Source organism: Maylandia zebra, linkage group LG1, assembly GCF_041146795.1.
Source record: "Maylandia zebra isolate NMK-2024a linkage group LG1, Mzebra_GT3a, whole genome shotgun sequence".
NCBI classification, from domain to species: Eukaryota; Metazoa; Chordata; class Actinopteri; order Cichliformes; family Cichlidae; genus Maylandia; species Maylandia zebra.
Window position 1 is genome coordinate 6,380,031 of NC_135167.1, and position 18,326 is coordinate 6,398,356.

At 42.4% G+C, this 18,326-nt stretch overlaps 1 protein-coding gene across 1 annotated transcript; it reads left to right on the plus strand.

Moving 5' to 3' along the window:
- Positions 1-13,715: 13,715 nt before the first annotated feature.
- On the plus strand, positions 13,716-18,057 carry LOC143421460 (uncharacterized). The gene is made up of 5 exons (XM_076890731.1): positions 13,716-15,463; positions 17,162-17,298; positions 17,425-17,571; positions 17,663-17,773; positions 17,920-18,057. The coding sequence occupies exons 1-4, from the start codon at positions 15,230-15,232 to the stop codon at positions 17,667-17,669; spliced, it is 525 nt and encodes a 174-aa protein (XP_076746846.1). The 5' UTR covers positions 13,716-15,229; the 3' UTR covers positions 17,670-17,773; positions 17,920-18,057.
- The last annotated feature ends 269 nt before the right edge of the window (positions 18,058-18,326 follow it).

Consider the following 18,326-nt stretch of genomic DNA (forward strand, 5'->3'; position numbering starts at 1 on the left):
CACCATCACGTCCGGGTACACACCGGCTCACTCCTTGGCGGCCGCTTGTCGGGGCCTGGGGCCTGGGGCTCGCTCGGGCCCCTTTGGAGGTGGGGTGCCCCCGGCCTCTCGGCCTAGGGCTCGGTCACTCAGGCGCAGCTGGGGGCCGGCGGAGCTCACGGGCGCGTCACTGCAACTCCCCCTGACTTCTGCTCCGCGGCTGCTGGGCGAGCCCTCATCTGGGACTCTCCTCAGCTCTTACTGGGACAGTGGCGCGGCTGCCCCTCTGTTGGTCTTCCATGGTCTCTTGTGTTCTGGGGGCCTCTGGATGTCTGGAGTTTTGATCTCCTCCATACCCGCTTCACACCCTGGAGGACGGGGCTGTGGCCCCCCCACACTCCCTAGCAGATCATTACATGGAGAAACCTTTGGAATGCAAGCATGCTGATCCACACAGGTATGCACACATGGGTATTCACAGACACGGACTAAAGCTTTCTTGGCTGCTGCCTCAAAGCACACTGTGCGCTGTCTATCTTGCGTGCTGCACAATATCGTTTATTATTTAGTAAATATTGATATCTATGACTAGCTAGTTTATTGTGATGGTGCTTTGTTTTCTCTATTAAAGTGGGAAACAGTTAAACATGAGAGGTTTTTGGACAAAGTTTGTGTTTTTTCCATTGTTTAAGCACTGCTTCCAGCCAAGAGTGATGCCATATATGTAGGGTTGCCAACCGTCCCTTAAAAAACGGAATCGTCCCGTATTTAGAAACAAAAGTACACGTCCCGTATTGAGCTAATAAGGGACGCACTTTGTCCCGTAATCCAGTGAGAATCAAAAGTAGTCTATAACTTTTAATGGAATTAACACTTTGTTTGAAAACATAATTCCCAGCCCCTCTCCTGCTTTGTGACCAATGAGCTGACAGCACACTTATGACAATTCGAGTGTGACAATTCAGATTACCGCTCATCTCATTGGTCGAGGAAAGGTCGCTTACGGAGAAAATACCGGAAGACAACAGATGACCACAACAAGAAGCATGGCCAACAGGGAAACAAACGCCGACACTGCGGTGCAAGTCTCGGACGACAGTACACCTAAAGCTGGGCAGACACTGTGCGATTTTTTCAGTCACGTTATTCAGCTCCTGCTCAAACTGCACGATTGACTCGCAGGGGTTAGAAGTTGGTAGGTCACGATGCAGGGTCTCACACTATACCACCCGATGCTCTGATGCGACCTGAGTGCTCACACTGTGCCTCCATAAAATGAAGGTTATAACAGAAAATCTGTCGCTCGCTCTCCCTCTGTCTTTCACTCACACAGACACGCACACCACCATCAACTTTGCTAAATTGCTAATGAAAAACATTGATCAGGCAGCTGTGATTAAGCAGCAGTGTAAATCCAACTATTTTCACGGTTGTTGTGGTCGTGATCATTTTGTGAGGCCACATCGAAAAGGCTCGGATGAGCTTTCCAAAGTTCTACAAGTTGTGCCTCCATCGCTTGTGTCCAGATCACACGCTGCACAGCCGAGCTGCACCGTCTTTTTCACCGACGTTTACGTGTTTGCGCGTGAGCAGTGTGAGCGGCTCACGAGCGATTGATGATCGGGAGCTGCTCGAGGTGTTAATCGCTTCTCGTTACCCCACGTATACTACACGATGCACGATGAAGGCCAAAATCGGGCCGATCACCAAATCGGTCGCACGACTCATAAATCGTCTCAAAATGGGCCAAAAATCGCACAGTGTAAGCCCAGCATTAGAGCAGCAATGTTTGTTCGCCCAGAGAAAGGAAAAAAAGGCTGCGAAAGATAAGATAAGATAACCTTTATTAGTCCCACACGTGGGAAATTTGTTTTGTCACAGCAGGAAGTGGATAGTGCAAAAGTTATGACGCAAAAATTAGAATACAATAAGAATAAATACAGGGAGGAATGGGAAAAGGAAACCACTGGGCTGGGAACATGCACGATAACACCTATAAAGCGCACTGCACTGTGTGCCGGCGCACTTTTTCCATAGGCATGCTTCTAGTGGTGGGCACATGAAGAACATGAGGGGCGTGAAAGCTCGGGGAACCCTTAACCATTTTTTTGTCCACCAGGCCACGACAGAAGCAGATATGGTATGTAAACACTGGTTTGTTTTTTAAACCCTCTGGTTAAGGTTAATATGGGCATGTGCAGTGAATATCAGCGCTATGTGGCCAGAAGTGTGATAATATAATTTATTTTGTGTAATAAACAACTGAAAGGATAGATGATTACAACAAATAGATCACTAATACATAAAAGTAATACATAGATGAATAATGATGATGAGTTATGATGCGTAATCATGGGAACAAGCGGGTTTACAAACAGGAGCAGCTGATTAGCATTAGAAAAGCTGAAATAATACCTCAACTGAAGCCAATTGTACTAAATGCACTATATGTGCACTGTTACAAGAATATTTTTGTTGTATTGCTTTCTATTAATTTATATAATTTTAAGTTAAGCAGGGCAGAGTTCTTTTAAAGAAAGATTTACTTATATTCTCAAAAGTTAAGCATGACAGGCTTCTGTTTAAGAAAGAGACCTGTTTTACTGTGTTAATGTTGTCATTTTGAGCTAAAAATAAATGGCTAAATGATCATTTGTTTCCCATATGGTCATATCACAAAGAATATGCATCTGCTTAAATCAAATTCAAGTCAAATGGTTAAAAAAATAATTTCACACACAAAAAAAAGAGCTACCACACTGGGAAGGGTGAAGACAACTGGGTTGCCCGGCCCTGGCCACGAGGTGTCCCTTATTTATTTTTCAGGGAGTTGGCAACCCTACATTTAATCGAATCGAGTAACTTTAATCTCAGCCAAAACGATTTACTCACGAACAAGTAAAACACTGGAAAAGCCAAACAAGAACATTTTGAAGTTATCGAAGTGACTTATATATCCTGTTTAACCCGAGTAGCGAAAGACCGCGGGGGGTTGAAAACGATGTGCCGGGAGTCCGGTGTTCTCGCCGTCTCAGAGATTTGAAGTTTACACAGCTACATTCTCGCCTGAAAATAGTTTAAAAGTTTATTCACGCGCTATGAATTCTGCCATATGTTTTTTCAATTTTGTTGTCTGGATTGAAAATCGGGAGAAATTCGGGAGAATGGTGGCTCCGGGAGATTTTCAGGAGGGGCACTGAAATTCGGGAGGGTTGGCATGTATGAGACGGTTCACCAAATATGTGGCCCGCGAACTGTGGTGAGGACACAGACTCAACCATGCAGTGCTGAAGTTTGTCCGTAAAAGAGCTCTCACCCTGTTTAAACCACTAATGAGAGAGACAGTAGATGGAGAAGTCCTCCTGTGAAAAGTTGTCCGTTCATAAAGTGTGTCAGTATTTTATAAGGATGCCATGTTTCTGTATCATCTCTCTCCTGTCAGAGCCTCTTCCAAACATCAGCCTGTTTAATGCTCTCATATCTTCAACATCTAGAGTAAATTATACTGCACAGTTTTCTCTCCAATAAAAGAATATTTACTGCATGAGTCTGTTTTCCATTTTATCTGAAACATTCAAGGAGATCTTTTACTGTATTTTGGTGATATTGCCCTTAAATGTGACTAAAGTTTTCATACAGTGGTGATCACGGACATAACTCTGAGATCAGTCTGACTGAACTCTGAAAATCACTGAGTGTTATTTCACAGAACCATAATTAGATTAACTCAAACGGAAACACGCGGTGTTAAACAGTAGTATAATTATCATTAACTGTCAAAGTAAGTGCGTATTTTGCTTGTTTCCGTTTCCATCAAAAATCGAATTAATTAATAATTGTTTGATTTGTGTTGATGAAGGCCTGCCTCCTTCTCCTCACAGTCACTTTTTACGAGACCATGAGTGTGTTTCATTTTTTGTTCTGTCAGTCTTGGATGTGACTCCTGAAAAGAGATTCACCATGATTCTGGTTCTCCTTTCACAGTCAGTACTGCTGGTTTCTCTCTCAGACTGACTGAAGATGAGTGATCTGGAGTCTCCAGGATCCAGCCGTCTGTCTGTGACCGACACAAAGTAAGATACTGTCTCTAATGTACACGAAGGAAATAGAGAACATAGGTGAAATCAGTATGTAGAAACAATTACAAGTTTAAAAGGACAAGTAAGATTGAGTGGGAGAGGACTGGTTTAACAGGCTGTGAGGCTCCTGAACTCTCTGCCCCCCTCTCACGGACAATAACCATATCCAACTTCTTAATAGCAATGAACTGGTCTGCATTGGTGCATCATATCTTTATTCTCTTCCCCCTCCTGCCCCCCCCCCCCCCCCCCCCTCTTTCTTAAATAGATAACTATCATATCTGATATCATATCTCACAGTACAATAATATTGAATGGGTTGCATTGTTGTATTTTGTCATGTTTCTCAGGTCTTTGTCTGAATTTCTACGAACATTATTGCTAAGGATTGTCTTATTGCATTGGAGTCACACTGGGTTAAATATGTACACTTGGGTTTTAAGGGGTATTTATTTATTATTTTCTTCTTTTTTTTGGGTTGTATGGAAGCCCCAAACGCAATTTCATTGTTCTTGACAATGACAATAAATAAATAAATACTAAATACTAAATACTAAGAAGAGAAAATTCCACAGTATCCGTGCAAAAAGTTTCACTTTGAAATCTTTAAAAGAATGTGGACAAACAGGTGGACTTGGTGTCAGTGGAGTTTACTCCTGGAAGTTTGAGATTATGATGATTATTACTTCAAAAACACCTGTACAGACGTTTATCAGTCATTCCATACCAGCGCAGTGCCCAGTAACACTTTGAGGTGACTGGAGCTTTATATATAAAATGAATGCAGTCCGATCAGTTTATGAGAATAGTCAAAGTGACTTTGGTAATATTAGTTGCCAATTTTTAGTTGGTATTGGTTTGTAAGATTAGTTTAAAATGAAGACTTCATTTTAACTGAATTTTGTTACGTCTCAAGAATTTGGACGTTTAGCCTTAAGGACAAACCTAAGGAGGAGGTTGGACTTTAGAGTTGAGCCCAGAGATGTACGGCTGAGTGAGGGGCTACTTTTTGTCATCAAACTAAAAAGAAATAAAATGTAGGCTTAGAAGACACGGTTGGTTGTTTGGTTCAGCATCTCTGAATATCTTCAGAGCTGTAGAGGCTTCAGAATGTAGAAGTTTGGATGGAAACTCCAAATACTTGAAGCCCACAAGATGCATCTTTAAAAAGTCAAAAAGAAGCGAAGAATTGCTGTCGCTAAAACCAAAATAACATTTATAACAACAACAAAAGTGTATGATTTGGTAATATGATTGGAATGGAACAAATGGATTCTGAAAATCAGAGATTGAGTTTCCAAGTGAATAATGCAGCTGAAAAACTTTCCTGTTATATGAAGACTTTTAACCTGTAGTTCAGTATTGATCTGCCACAGTCAGCGAACAAAACTGCCAAAAAGGAAAAAGACATTAAGATCCTCAAAAGCTTGGCATAATATAGTCATACATTTTCACCTGAATACATCTGCCCTGTGCAAATCCGTTTCAAAGGCCTTTGCAGCTAATAATGGTCAATATATTAATTTAAAGAACACAGAAAAACAGCTGGTTCTTTTTCAGGGTTTCATAGCTTTTTTGTGTAGAATGCCAAGCTTTAATATTATAGAGATTTGCAAGTATCTACAAAGCATGATATGATGTGAAGTTCAACATCTGGGACATGTGTCCCGCTATGCATTGCAGAAAATGACTCAATCTCTTAGTACAGCAAACAAACAATGCAGGAGGGCGGGAAAATAATGGTCTCCTCTGCCGTGGCATCAGAAGTTGAGAATTGACGGGACAAAGTGTTGGGTTTCTCGTTTTGGGTTGCCGGGTCTATAGATCATAACACAGTTGAACCAAGCAAAGGAGAGGGCCCACCTGGTTTGTCTTGAGTGGCTGCTGTGAGATATGCAAGATGCTTGTGGTCAGTCAAATGATGAACAATGAGCAGGTGTTCTGCTCCCTCCCGCCAGCTAGCAGTTCCACTTCTCCCACGTCATAGTTTTGCTCAGTTCGAGAAAGACAGCAGAAGGGAAAAAGCTGCATTTTCCCTTCCTTGTTCTGGAACAAGATGAACTCCATCAACGATAAATTGTTGGGTGGTCACACACAGCTGACTGCAGCTTTCCAGTCTTATAAACAGTACATTTGTACAATGACTGAAACCAGCCCACTGGCTGTGACGTCAGTTCCTTGATCATGAATATGCAAATTGTCATGACCATTGATCAACAATCATTGATCAAAGACCATTGATCGTGGAATAATCTTCCACACTGCACCTAACGTGACAAACTGAAAGCAGTCATTGGGTGGGAAACCTTGAGGAGAACACTTTTGACCTTAGAGAAGAGCTCTGCATAGAAAAGGATCAGGTTTGAACTTAGTTTGTGCAGCTGTACCTTTAACTAAGGCAAGTTCCTGCATCAACTCGTCCTGTTGTCTTTTTGAACTGTGCTTCACTATTCACTACAGATGAATGCACTGTAAACACCTGCGTGTGAGTCACTTTGGTCACTTTGACAGTTGCACTGGTAATAATAATTTTCCCTTTGTGTCCTCAGAGAGAACAGTGATGTTGGTGTGGAGGAGGAGGAGCAGTTGTCCTGCTGTGCTTTGGGTCAAGATGTCTCAGAGGATTCAGTCGCTACCAGTTGTGGCATCTCTGTCCAAAGTAAGAGTCGGTATCCGTGTGCTGATGAACACATTTTTGAAAACTTGACTTCTTGTTTTGTAGGTGCATGAAAAAGATTTCATTCGATTTTTTATGGTATAGGTTTTTTTCCTGTTTTACTTTGAATGTTGTTTCCTTTCATGTCTCACGTTAGTTTTACTTCCTGTCTTAATTATTTTTCACCTGGTTTGCTAAAGTTCAGCTGTCATGTTCCCCACCTGCTCACAATATCAGGCAATCCTCAATATATACTACTCAAAACAATCAGAGGAACACACTGAAAACATAATGGCTCTCGCGCGGAGAAAAACATGCTGGAGATCAATACTGATGCAAACTGGGTGATGTGTTAGAAACGAAAGGATTCAATTGTTTGTTGGAAATAAATGATCAAAATACTGGATACTGGCTGAATCCAAATACAAACAGAAAATCAGAGTAAAAAACGCTGCAGCAGGCTTTTCCATTTGGCTCTGATTTCATAGCAGCAGCTCAAAATGAAATAGTTTGTATGGCTGCGTGTGCTGCTGGGCCAAAAGTTTAGCTGGTCATTTGTAGATTTTTAGATGAAATAAAAAACAAAAAAAACACTCAACAAAAGATCATCTAAAGAAGAGCAGAGTTCATGTACACACTTTATTAAGCAGCTACTGTACAACAAGAACAGAATCATGTAAATGGCCAAACATCAGCAACAGTAATCCCAGGGTGTAGCACAGCAGGCAAAGAGACGCAGTAGCACAGAGAGAGTAAAGGATCACATGGAGAACAAATGGAGCGCGCTCACGAGCCCTCTCTTCGTACAGAGCCAGAAACGTCTGACCCACAGAGCTCACTAAGACGACAATAACTCGTTTTTCCCCACACAGATTACATATAACATCACACTGAATGAAATTACATGTAGCAGATTACATGAACTATATAAGATGAGGATTCGCGTATTAAGCATATTCAGAACTATTTCCTTCCATTATTTTCTTGGGTTAACAGTTTTTGTTGCTTTTCTGCTATCGCTTAAATTTTATTCATATAGCACCAAGTCACAACAGCCACCTTAAGGCACTTTATAGTGTTAGGTAAAGCCTCAGTAATAAAGCCTCAGACAACTCCCTACGAGCAACGACTTGGAGACATTAAGAAAGAAGAACTCTCTCTTTGTACAGTCGAAAACTGAGACGGAACCAGGTTCAGTGACGGGCCGCCATCCACCACGACTGGTTGGAATGAGGGGAGGAGGGCAGGATAAAACCTGCAGGCTGAGAGCAAAGTGCTCCATCTATCTGATATGATACTGTGAGGCCTCTCAGATAAGATGGGGCTGTTTTATTATGGCCCTTTTTATGTGAGAAGCATTTTGAATTCAGCTCTGGATTTAACAGGGAGCCAATGATGTGAAGCCAGTATGAGGGGGATTTTCCCTCCTCTTAAAATGTCTCATTAGGAACATTTTTAACAGTTGCTTCTTGTCTCTGCTGTGACAAAAAAAAGGTTCTGATTATGAATCAAAATGTTTTAAATAAGTCACACACTGGTTATAACTTAATGCCGAAAATGTCATGTTACACGATTTACTATTTTCTGAAGCTTATTTACAATTTACAATGCTTAACACCATTCCCATCCCTCCCGTCAAAAGATAAAAGTCTGTTTTTCATGCAGTTTCACACACTAAAGACATTTCATTCTTTTTGGTTTCTTGTTGTCAATCAGCAGATGCGAGTCTGGAAGAGGTTTTAGAAGAATATAAGACCAGTCTGAGGAGGAGGTTTGAAAGTGTGACTGAAGAAACTGATAATACAGGAAGTGGAACCCTCCCGAACAGGATCTACACTGAGCTCTACATCACAGAGGGACAGAATGAAGACGTTCATAACCAACATGAGGTGATGCAGCTGGAGACAGCTTCCAAGATGGAGGCTCTTGATGACATTACAGTCAGGTGTCACGACACCTTTAAAGCCTTACCTGACCAACAGAGACCCATCAGAGTGGTTCTGACCAACAGCGTCGCTGATCAGAGACGAGCAGTACAGTCTTCTGGAGCTGCTCCATGTTTTCCATCCAACATTACAGAAGGTCACAGCAGAGAAGCTCGCTGTCTGTAAACTTTTGTTCATCTTTGACGGCCTGGATGAAAGCAGACTTGGATCATTGGATTTCACCAACGGGAAGCTGCTGTCTGATGTCACAGAGAAGTCATCAGTCAGCCAGCTGCTGACAAACCTCATCCAGGGGAATCTGCTTCCCTCGGCTCTCGTCTGGATAACTCCCCGACCTGCAGCAGCCAATCAGATCCCTCCTAGACGTGTTGACAGGGTAACAGAAGTACGAGGCTTCACTGATGCCCAGAAGGAGGAGTACTTCAGGAGGAGATTCAGTGATGAAGAGCTGTCCAGAATCATCTCCCACATGAAGACATCCAGGAGCCTCCACATCATGTGTAGAATCCCAGTCTTCTGCTGGATCACTGCTACAGTTCTGGAGCACATGTTGACTACAGAGCAGAGAGGAGAGCTGCCCAAGACCCTGACTGACATGTACTCACACTTCTTGTTGGTTCAGATGAAGAAGGGGAACAAACATGTGGGGGGACATGAAACAAGTGAGATGGCTGAAAGGAAATTTCTTCTGAATCTGGGGAGGCTGGCATTTAAACATCTGGAAAAAGGAAACACCTTCTTCTACCAAGAAGACCTAGATCAGTGTGGTCTGGATGCTACAGAGGCCTTGTTGCACACAGAAGTTTATACGGAGCTCTTTAAACAGTGTTTGTTAATCTTGAAGGTGGCTTTTATTTGTGATTCAGGTCTCAATGTCTCTTTGTGTATACTTATATGCAGAAGTAACACAAAAGAAGAAGTGGGAGCTGGCCTGACACCAGTAACTGACTTCCAGTGAAAGCTTTGGCTAATAATATTTTTTAGCGAACATTTTTCTTGTAAAACAAAGGGGGGCCTAGCAAAAAAGGTTTGGGAACCACTGCTCTACAAGGTTGGCGAAATAAAAAAAAAAAGTATTAACATTTTTTTATTTGGACTTTTATTAGTCCAAATTTTTTTATTTGGACTAAAAAAAATGTTCGAAGTGGACTAGGTGCTAATTTTCAGATGTCAGGTCTACATCTAGAATCAAAATGAGCACATACATAAACAACCAAAGTGAAGCATTAAGACAAAACATAGCAACGTCAAACAGCGTCCACACATTTTGCCACAAATACATGCAAAACAACTAAATTGGGCCACAAAAGTGATGTAAATTGACCAAACTAAGACACAAATCAGACAAAAACAGATGCAGGATGATCACAAACAGACACGTCGGCTACAAACTGATGCAAAATGACTAAAATCACACGTGTAACACTTTCTACATATTTGACAACAGAAGAAAAACACAAACAAACTTGGAATGCATTTTTAATTTGGATTTTTTTTATTTCATGCCGAATTAGATATTTTAAAAATCAAGCCAAAGTCTCCTCCCTGTTTGTACTGTAAGGTCAAAGCCCTACTGTACTACAGAGAACCCCAACAATCAAATGATCCCCCTCTGAGCAAGCACGAGGCGACTGTGGGGAAGAAAAACTCCCTTTAACAGGAAGAAACTTCCAACGGAACCGGGCTCAGAAGGGACGGCCATCCGCTGCGACCGGTTGGGGGGATGGAAATCAAAAGGAGACGAGATGGCGTGAACTACAGTTCTAAAATTTGGATTTGAGGGCTGATCCCAAAATTTTATGGTGATGCTTTTAAAAAAAGGATTTGGTGCTAAAAGTCTGCTTCAAGATTTTAAAAGAAGCAGGGCAGTGGGAAAAGCCAAAATGGTCATTTTAATGATCTCTGGCTTTAGTGAACCACCTGAAGGGTTTTAGCAATGTTTTCCCCACCGCAGAAAAAAACCTGGATATTTTGGACGTCTTTGGGGGACCCGGGATGACTCCGAGAGTGATTTTTAGATGTCTAATCAGAGCCTCATCAAAAGATGAATCATTTGCCATCAAAGCCTTTAAGACATTGTCTGGGGAGCCAAACTCCTTGATGAGGCGTTTGGCTATTTTCTTGATGAACTTTGTCTTGTCATTTGTCAGACTTGTGGCAGACGCTGTGCTGCTGAGTTCAGGCTGCATTAGATTGCTCAGACGATTGATGACCGTGTCTATTTCTTTTGTAGTAGTTGCGATCCGAGCAGCAAACTTTTGGGTCTCAGGTTTAGATTTATAGATGACTCTCATGATAAGGAGCAACGCAAGGTCATTGGAAATTTTCTCAACATCAGAAGATGAACCTGACACAGAATCCATCTCTGATATTTTGGAGGAATCTTTGAGAGAGTGTTTCAGGCTCAAGGCTCCAGATGATTTATCTGGAGAAATGCTCCCAGGTTGTGGCATTTGAGGTGACTTGTCAGATGCCACAGAGCATTTATCTGGAGAAATGCTCCCAGGTTTTGGTGTTGGAAGTGATGCACCAGATTCTTTTCCTCTGCCATCTGAATCAGGGCTTTTTTCCTGTGTTGTGGTCTGTGTTCTTTTAATAAAGTTGTGGATGTCTTCCAGGGCCCCAGAAATCTTGTCCATTTGAATCATTTGATCTTTCTCTTCATTGCAGAAGAGTAAAAGCTTCTGCAAAAACCTTTCTACTGTGTCATCTATGAGGACATAGAGGACTTCAGTAGAAATGCGACGCTTTGAGCCCTGTACTGATTTCGGAGTCCTGGAGATGACCGTGTCTGAGAGGGACCTACCCATTAGAGGTATGGGGATTTGATAGCCTCGATCCACCGTAAGTAGATCAAACAGGTTTGCCACTAAGTCCTCCGTAAAATTCCTGATATGCCCACTATTTTTAAAGTCCCCCAAGGTCTTATCGATGAGGAAGAGTTCTTCTTTCTTTGTTAATTTGTCAAATAACTGATTAACGTCTGATCTAATGACGTTAAAGTCGACTGAAGAAGAACGTTTAATTGCGGTTCCCAGGCTTGCCGTATGTCGAGAAGGGGAGCGATGAGCCTCTGTACTCTGGGGAGCAGCCGTTTCAGGTACTGACCCTGGGAGAATGAAAACTATACTTTCATTGGAGGGCGCAGTTTCCTTCTTGGGGTGGCTGCAAATGTTTTGTAGACAAACAAAATGTTTCCTGTTTGCCTTTATTCTTTTTTTCAGCTCTGTTTTCATTTTTTCAAATTGTTTTTTTGCAAACATGGAAAAGTTGTGTTTGCGTGCTTTGAGCCTGGCGTGTGAGGTGGATGGCACACATTTGGAGAAGAAGTGTCTCACCTTGTGGATAATTAAGCCTGCATTAAAGGCAGGTTTGGGTAAGTTACATTTCTCACAGAGCTCTTCACTGCTTGAATCCATGTTAGCAAGTATCTCACCTACGATGTCAGCTGCAACCATTTCTACTGGGGTTGGAGCCTGGATACTTTGTGTTTCTGCAGTGGGTTTTATTTTGCTTTGTGCTGTTAGAGCTGATTCTTCTGGGAGCTCATCTTTATCTTTTCCTGTCATCTCTCCATCTGAGCTCCTTGTTGACAGAATAACAGAAATCTCTGCGATTGCTGATTGCACTGATATTTTTGAACCAGTACGTTCTGTACTGGAATGAGACCCATTTGTCCCACACTGGCAGCGCAGCTTACATGCTGCATACCTTTTCAGGCATGAGGCAGCGCAACAAACCATGCGGTGTAGTTTCTTAATACTACTAAATTTGCCGCTAACATAAACGGCAGGGTCTACTGGGAAATCGGGGCTTTTTTCAATCAGTGCAATGGTTGAGCTGACCTTTTCTGAGATCTCTTCCTCAACCATCAGCGTCAGCTTGTCAGCGCTCTTATCTTGCTGTTTTGAGACATTAAGAGCGCCGGCGATGGCAGCTGAGATCGAGTCTCCGAGGGACACCCTTATTTTCCCCTCATCCATAAACTCTTCCCTTATCATGGGTTCCTGAATAACAGGAAGGGCTATTTCCAGGATGCTGGCAGAGGCGATCTGAATGATTTCAGAAATCATATCAGCGAGCACGGCATGGATGCTGGAGTCGCATTTTCCATTTTCTATAATGCTCCACTGAACTTCAGAGAGCCTTTCAAAGCACCTGTTGATTGGCGGGATAATCTGGTCTGGTGTGACCACGATTGAATTTTCGTTGATGGTTTCCATTGTTGTGTCACAAATTAGATTTTCTCTGTTTGAGCGTGTGAGAATTTTCTTGTATTACAGAGCGCCGACTGCTGAACGTTTTGCAAACAGATGAGCATCGAGTTCTGATTTTTCTGTCTGAGAGCCGTTATTTATAGGCTCGGTTGTCTGTGACGTTACTGACAGACCAGCGCGAACGCCTTTGATCTGCCAGTGACGTCACAAGAAACGCACGCGGAGAGGCGGCGTTCCTTGCGCGCTCTCACAGATTTGAATGACGCTTTGGAGTTGACGGCACGCCGCAATGCATTGTGGGAGCCCGGCACCATTTTCGGGGTCTACGAATCAAAACAAACACGCTGTGTTGGAACGACGATTACAAGATGCTTATAAGCAGTTCCTGACCCACCAGGATTCATTGGAATCATAGGTTGGAGGACGTTTTGGGGAAATGGCCGACTGTCGAAGCGGAGAAGAAATAAACTCTTAAAAGTTAGTTCTGGGTTTTTATCCCACTTCATATATACACCAGGACACATGTTAGCATAATGAAAGAATTGTAGAATTAGGTGGAGTCAACAACAACAGCATAGTGCAGTCATATCACAAATGTTAGCATAATGAAAAAGTCCTACAAAGTCAAATTTAGCTAACCTTCGGCTAAGTTACGTGACGTTAGTGATATCGCCACTTAACGCGGCTCTTTGGTCGGTTAGTTAGTTTAGGTTTGTGCCGAAGCTGGGTCTGTTTGTCAGTGTGAAGCCAAACGTGCTTTAACGTTTTAGGAAACACCGAGCAGACGGCTCATACTTGCCAACATTCAAAGGGCTGTTGGGGGGGGGGGGGGGGGGGCAAATATATTTTACAGTGTTTATTTATTCGACAAAATACGTTAAATGTCACCGTTATTATTGGCTGGCCGGAAACAGCGGGGGTGTCCAAATTCAGAGGCTGCTTCCACCTGAGGACCCGCCTTCGCGGTCTAAAGAAAGCCGCGTAGTACGTCACGAGCTCCCTCGGTGGAGTGAAACTGCGTCTGCTCCTTGCTGTCTAAAATATAACCGGGCGCTGGCGTCAATTCTCCACCGTCTCACACTTTGTTTAATCAGTTTTCTGTTTGACGTTTATTCAGCTTTGTGAAAACCCCAGAGGACCCCTCCCGAGGGATTAATAAAGTTACATTTAATTAGGGTTGCCAACCGTCCCTTAAAAAACGGAATCGTCCCGTATTTAGAAACAAAAGTACACGTCCCGTATTGAGCTAATAAGGGACGCACTTTGTCCCGTAATCCAGTGAGAATCAAAAGTAGTCTATAAATGTTTATGGAATTAACACTTTGTTTGAAAACATAATTCCCAGCCCCTCTCCTGCTTTGTGACCAATGAGCTGACAGCACACTTATGACAATTCGAGTATGACAATTCAGATTACCGCTCATCTCATTGGTCGAGGAAAGGTCGCTTACGGAGAAAATACCGGAAGACAACAGATGACCACAACAAGAAGCATGGCCAACAGGGAAACAAACGCCGACACTGCGGTGCAAGTCTCGGACGACAGTACATCTAAAGCTGGGCAGACACTGTGCGATTTTTTCAGTCACGTTATTCAGCTCCTGCTCAAACTGCACGATTGACTCGCAGGGGTTAGAAGTTGGTAGGTCACGATGCAGGGTCTCACACTATACCACCCGATGCTCTGATGCGACCTGAGTGCTCACACTGTGCCTCCATAAAATGAAGGTTATAACAGAAAATCTGTCGCTCGCTCTCCCTCTGTCTTTCACTCACACAGACACGCACACCACCATCAACTTTGCTAAATTGCTAATGAAAAACATTGATCAGGCAGCTGTGATTAAGCAGCAGTGTAAATCCAACTATTTTCACGGTTGTTGTGGTCGTGATCATTTTGTGAGGCCACATCGAAAAGACTCGGATGAGCTTTCCAAAGTTCTACAAGTTGTGCCTCCATCGCTTGTGTCCAGATCACACGCTGCACAGCCGAGCTGCACCGTCTTTTTCACCGACGTTTACCTGTTTGCGCGTGAGCAGTGTGAGCGGCTCACGAGCGATTGATGATCGGGAGCTGCTCGAGGTGTTAATCGCTTCTCGTTACCCCACGTATACTACACGATGCACGATGAAGGCCAAAATCGGGCCGATCACCAAATCGGTCGCACGACTCATAAATCGTCTCAAAATGGGCCAAAAATCGCACAGTGTAAGCCCAGCATTAGAGCAGCAATGTTTGTTCGCCCAGAGAAAGGAAAAAAAGGCTGCGAAAGATAAGATAAGATAACCTTTATTAGTCCCACACGTGGGAAATTTGTTTTGTCACAGCAGGAAGTGGACAGTGCAAAAGTTATGACGCAAAAATTAGAATACAATAAGAATAAATACAGGGAGGAATGGGAAAAGGAAAACACCTGGCTGGGAACATGCACGATAACACCTATAAAGCGCACTGCACTGTGTGCCGGCGCACTTTTTCCAATGGATGCTTCTAGTGGTGGGCACATGAAGAACATGAGGGGCGTGAAAGCTCGGGGAACCCTTAACCATTTTTTTGTCCACCAGGCCACGGCAGAAGCAGATATGGTATGTAAACACTGGTTTATTTTTTAAACCCTCTGGTTAAGGTTAATATGGGCATGTGCAGTGAATATCAGCGCTATGTGGCCAGAAGTGTGATAATATAATTTATTTTGTGTAATAAACAACTGCAAGGATAGATGATTACAACAAATAGATCACTAATACATAAAAGTAATACATAGATTAATAATGATGATGAGTTATGATGCGTAATCATGGGAACAAGCGGGTTTACAAACAGGAGCAGCTGATTAGCATTAGAAAAGCTGAAATAATACCTCAACTGAAGCCAATTGTACTAAATGCACTATATGTGCACTGTTACAGGAATATTTTTGTTGTATTGCTTTCTATTAATTTATATAATTTTAAGTTAAGCAGGGCAGAGTTCTTTTAAAGAAAGATTTACTTATATTCTCAAAAGTTAAGCATGACAGGCTTCTGTTTAAGAAAGAGACCTGTTTTACTGTGTTAATGTTGTCATTTTGAGCTAAAAATAAATGGCTAAATGATCATTTGTTTCCCATATGGTCATATCACAAAGAATATGCATCTGCTTAAATCAAATTCAAGTCAAATGGTTAAAAAAATAATTTCACACACAAAAAAAAGAGCTACCACACTGGGAAGGGTGGAGACAACTGGGTTGCCCGGCCCTGGCCACGAGGTGTCCCTTATTTATTTTTCAGGGAGTTGGCAACCCTACATATATGCCACATAGCTGCAGAAAAGGCTAACATTGTTATATTTTTACAAAAAAAACCAGCTGAACATGAGAGGTTTTTGGACAAAGTTTGTGTTCTCCATTCTTTAAGCACCGGTTCGAGCACCGTTTAAGCACCGGCACCGTTTCAAAAGTACCGATTTGGCACCGGTATCGGATAAAACCTAAACGATACCCATCCCTAGTCGTGAACCAGCTTCCTGAAAGTTGGTGGTTTTAGTGAAGCCGCGTAATGACAAGACGCTTTGGGAGCGCTGAGCTTTGTTTTTAGAACAGGCCCGGTGTTTTGGCACAACACCGAGCTGAGCGATGTAGATGGGGCCATACTCACACAAACCAAAAACTAAACACCAGTAATGTTCCCTCTAAGCTGCGCAATTGCGCACTGCTGGCACGGTCTCTGCGCACAGAAAATCTGCGTTGCGCACAAAAAAAAATCTAACCTGAATTGAAATTAAAATTAATACTTTAACAATTCTGTTGTGCAGTGTTAGTCAGTAAGTGGCTGCTTCCGTATGGGATACGTGTCATCGACCTGAGCAGCCCAGTTCTCTGGGTTTTGCTTACGTCGCCGGGGAAGGGCTGCTTGCATTTAAATAAATAAAGAAATGAATAAATAAATAAAGGGACAAAAATTAAATCAAAGAAAAGGAGAGCATGGCGTAATAACACGATGAAGAGCTGTTTGATTTGCATGTAGTATAAATAAAAATAGGTGTTCACTTTTTTCTCTGCTTGGAAAATGTTTAAATAATTTCACTTGTGTCAGTTTGATTAATTTTGGTTGTTTAGGACATGACGAGGTAGTTAGTTTTATGTTTTCTGATCATGTTTCCATATCTACTAAAATTGTAATTAGGAAGTACAATTAATTGTTAGTTAGTTTAGATGTCTTTTTTTTCATTTTGTTTCCAGATTTGTTACTTGGACTGAGCTTATACACCTTTCTGTCTGTCTTTGTTTTTCTGCCTCTTTAGGGAGAAGAATTGGGACCTGTGTCTCTTGCCTCAGAAGATACAGATAATGACAACAGGGAAATACCCCATCCTTGCCCATTTGGAAAATACCGACGGAGCTTGGAGACCCTTATACCCTTCCGCTGTTCCTCACCAGAGTCAGTTTCATTGATGAAAGAGAAATTGCTAAATGTAACCTGTCTGCCAAATAAGTTACTTTCTTTGATATAGAATGTCTTCCTTGTACAGTACTCATTTGCTTTTGCTTTTTTTGTCTTGTCCAGGTCCCACGCTGTAGATAATGCAGGTTTAATATCATCTTCAGTCTTTCTGTGGATGATCCCCAAAATGTGGGCCATGTTCAAGAATGGGCTGGATACATCCGACCTACACCTGTCTCCTTCTGATGTAGCAGACATTAGCGCAAAAAGGTCTCTCTTTGCAGATTCACATTTTTCGGTTGTTGTTTAAGGCATTCGCAGAATCTAACATTTCAATGGATGATGCATTTTGTTTACAAAGGGGGTAAACAAGCATGTGGGAAAGAAACCTCAGACGAAAGAGATGATGCACAACGAGGAACAAAGAAAGGGCTTTATTAGAAATATTAAGAGGAATAGACAGAAACCCAAAGTAGGTCTGCTTGGGACATGACGCACCATTAATGTAGCTGCTGAAATTTGCACCTTGAAGATAAGTCAAAGGAATGAGGCTGACTTGTCAAAATTAAATGCTAGACAATTTTTAGTGTACATGATTTGATTGTGAGTGTTTTGCAGGCTCCAGAGGCTATGGAATGAAGAAGTGGCAAGGAGAGGCTTGGAGAATGCCTCACTGATTCGGGTGACTCTTCGTTTTCAAAGAACTAGACTGATTCTGTCCGCCCTCGTTTCCATTCTTGCCATGGTGGCGGCCTTTTTGGGGCCGGTGAGTTGTCGTCATCTGTATTTTCAGACTTTGTGACGTTCTGATGTTTGCCTAAATGTTTTATTTATTATAAATCAAATTTGACTTCAAGAAATAGTGGTTCATACTCTGTAAACAGTTTCTAATCGCTTTTTTAGAATTTCTACTCTCTGAAGTGTATCAAGCATTTTGTCTGTCCCTTCAGGCGGTCGTCGTTTATAAGATCTTAGACTACGTTTGCGACCCAGGAGAAACCAGTGGTGTTGGTTTGGCCTTTGCT